We start from the raw sequence: 2,351 nt of genomic DNA, 5'->3' as shown, positions 1-2,351 counted from the left end.
TCCCGCTTCCCGGGGCCCCCAGCCCGGCCGGGCGCAGACAGCAGGGGTGGGGGTCCCTGCCGCCGTCTTGTCTCGCACAGGCTCCGGCTGGGCAGCGGAGCCCCCCTGTGCGGCCATGGACCGGCCCCTGGTGGCATCGGCGGAGACGGAGGAGGAACTGGAGTGGCAAGTGGCGAGTCGCAGAAGGAAGGCCTGGGCCAAGTGCCGCAGCTCCTGGCAGGCGTCGGAGACAGAGGATCTGTCCACAGAAGCGACGACGCAGGACGAGGACGAGGACGACGAAGACGACCTCTCCGGCGCGAAGCTGCCGGCGGCCGCGGGGAGAGGTCGGTGCGCCCGGGCGGGCTGCCGCGGGAGGGGAATCGGGAAAGTGCGGGCTGGTGGGCGGGGGCAAGTCTCGTGCGCCCTGGGCGCCTGCTGTGAGTTCAGGAAGATCCTTGGTGCTTAATAGGCCGAGGGGAGAGGGGACACTCGCGACCTTTAAATGCAAGCGCTTGAGAAAGCGTCTCTAGCGTCAACATAGACAGCCGTGCTGCCATGAGATTCTCCTTCAGATGGACGCTAAGACGCGTTGCTTAGTCTGCATTGTGGCCCCAGTAGGTTTTTCTACTTAGCAGTGTCCAGGGTGAGCCCGCCATCAGAGTCCCTCTGGGGTTGGTAACGAGCTGTCCCCTCGCTGTCCCCCGCAGGAAACGTGCCTAACGAGAAGATCGCGATATGGCTCAAGGACTGCCGGTGAGTTCTCGCTCACCCCACCCGCGTCCGGGAGGGAGATCCTCGCAGATGGGACGCCCGAGCACAGGGACTGGGGCCATGTCCTTGTGGGTCCCGTGGCCATTCTGAGCTATAAACTCGAAAGTGAGCCAGCAGATAGCTTCCTCCTTTAAGCGATTAGAAATGGAAGTACTGTGGCTGCTGATTATTTAGTGATCTTGTTCGGACTTCAGCTGCCTGTGCATGATATGAGTAGCATCAGAGATCAGAAGCCTAAAAAGATAATCATGCCATATTATGTTTGCTCTGGTTTTAGCTGAGAGAATTCTCATATTTCACAGACTATTTTACTTTTGTTTTGGCATCTGTACATCTGGCATGGAGTCATTTTCCTTTCAGATGTGTTTTAGATAAGTTAAATTTACTTAGCTACACTAACTGGTTTTTGATTTTATTTCTCTGCCTTAATTCTGTTTGGGGAGCTATTAAAATTAGCTACCTTTGTACTGGTAGTTAGTTTACTTCTTGCACATGGGTTTGTCAGAAGGTCCTGGAATTCACAGCAGAGAAATAGAGCTTTGAAGGCATTCAGACTGCATAAATCTGTTTAATTACATGCTTTGGCAACTGGTTCAAAAATGTTTGATAAAATACTGAGAGGATGAATCATATTGCGGCTAAATCTGACTACAGTAAAATTTGCTTGTTTCATATTTTATTTTTTTCCAGTTTATTCACTAGTTGTAAAATCTTGTATGAAGAATGTAGCTTTTAAACTGATTTTAGTATTTGCTTCTGAGCATGTTTTTGCCTTCTTAATTCAGGCTTTTCTTATTATTTTGTTGAAGTACTAGAGTTAGGGAAGGGTTTTTTTGTTTTTTGGTTTTTTTTGGTTTTTGGAAAGTGATTCTCATATATGCTAGTTTATTTTTCTCCTCTGAAAACATAATATTGGCCACCACTATATTAATGCTCTGTTTTGAAGAATTGACTGGAGCTTTACCGAACACTCTTCACTACAAAACTCTTTAATCTTTATTGCGGGTGTCAGAGACCCTTCTGAGATAATTATGAAATATATGGACCTTCTCTTTAAAGATGCGCAGAGACAGATACACTGCTTGAAGCCCTCAGATTAACAAACTAGCTCTAATTCACCCCCTGATTTTCGTATTAGGAGACTCTGGCCTATATTAGGTGGTTCCACTCAGAGCATGGATCAAGAAATCCTAATAGTGAGCCGCTGGATCATTCTATTGTTAAATATGGAAACAGTGTAAAATTTAAAAGGTTGAAATCTTAAATAAGCAAGCATCTTCAGGACCTTTTAGGAGAGATCTTGTGAAACCAGTATCTTTCAACTTTCCTTTTAGAAATGTGTCTGAAGATGAGGTCTTGTAACTTTTATTCCGGTCTTTAAAAACCTTCAGTTCCACTCTTATATTTAAATATAGTCCTAAGTACAGTATTGGCTTATTGGTATCTTAAAATAGGTTTAGCATTCAAAATAAATTTGTCATGTTTTGTTGTTTAAATTCAAGTGTGTGTTTGAAAGAATTTTCTTAAAAATTGAAAGCAAGAGAAGAATTATTTATTTTGTGATGTGTAGGAATTAAGATCATGTAAGGGATCATGTC

General features: G+C 45.3%; 1 protein-coding gene across 1 annotated transcript; it reads left to right on the top strand.

Annotated features, from left to right (window-relative positions):
- Window positions 1–42: 42 nt before the first annotated feature.
- LOC103598470 (sperm-specific antigen 2-like) lies at window positions 43–739 on the top strand. Its single transcript, XM_008582466.1, has 2 exons — window positions 43–326; window positions 690–739. The coding sequence occupies exons 1-2, from the start codon at window positions 116–118 to the stop codon at window positions 737–739; spliced, it is 261 nt and encodes an 86-aa protein (XP_008580688.1). The 5' UTR covers window positions 43–115.
- Window positions 740–2,351: the final 1,612 nt, after the last annotated feature.

Source organism: Galeopterus variegatus, unplaced genomic scaffold, assembly GCF_000696425.1.
Source record: "Galeopterus variegatus unplaced genomic scaffold, G_variegatus-3.0.2 Scaffold2620, whole genome shotgun sequence".
In the NCBI taxonomy this organism is placed as follows: Eukaryota; Metazoa; Chordata; class Mammalia; order Dermoptera; family Cynocephalidae; genus Galeopterus; species Galeopterus variegatus.
Note: the sequence above shows the minus strand (reverse complement) of the source record. Positions and strands in the feature narration are given on the sequence as shown.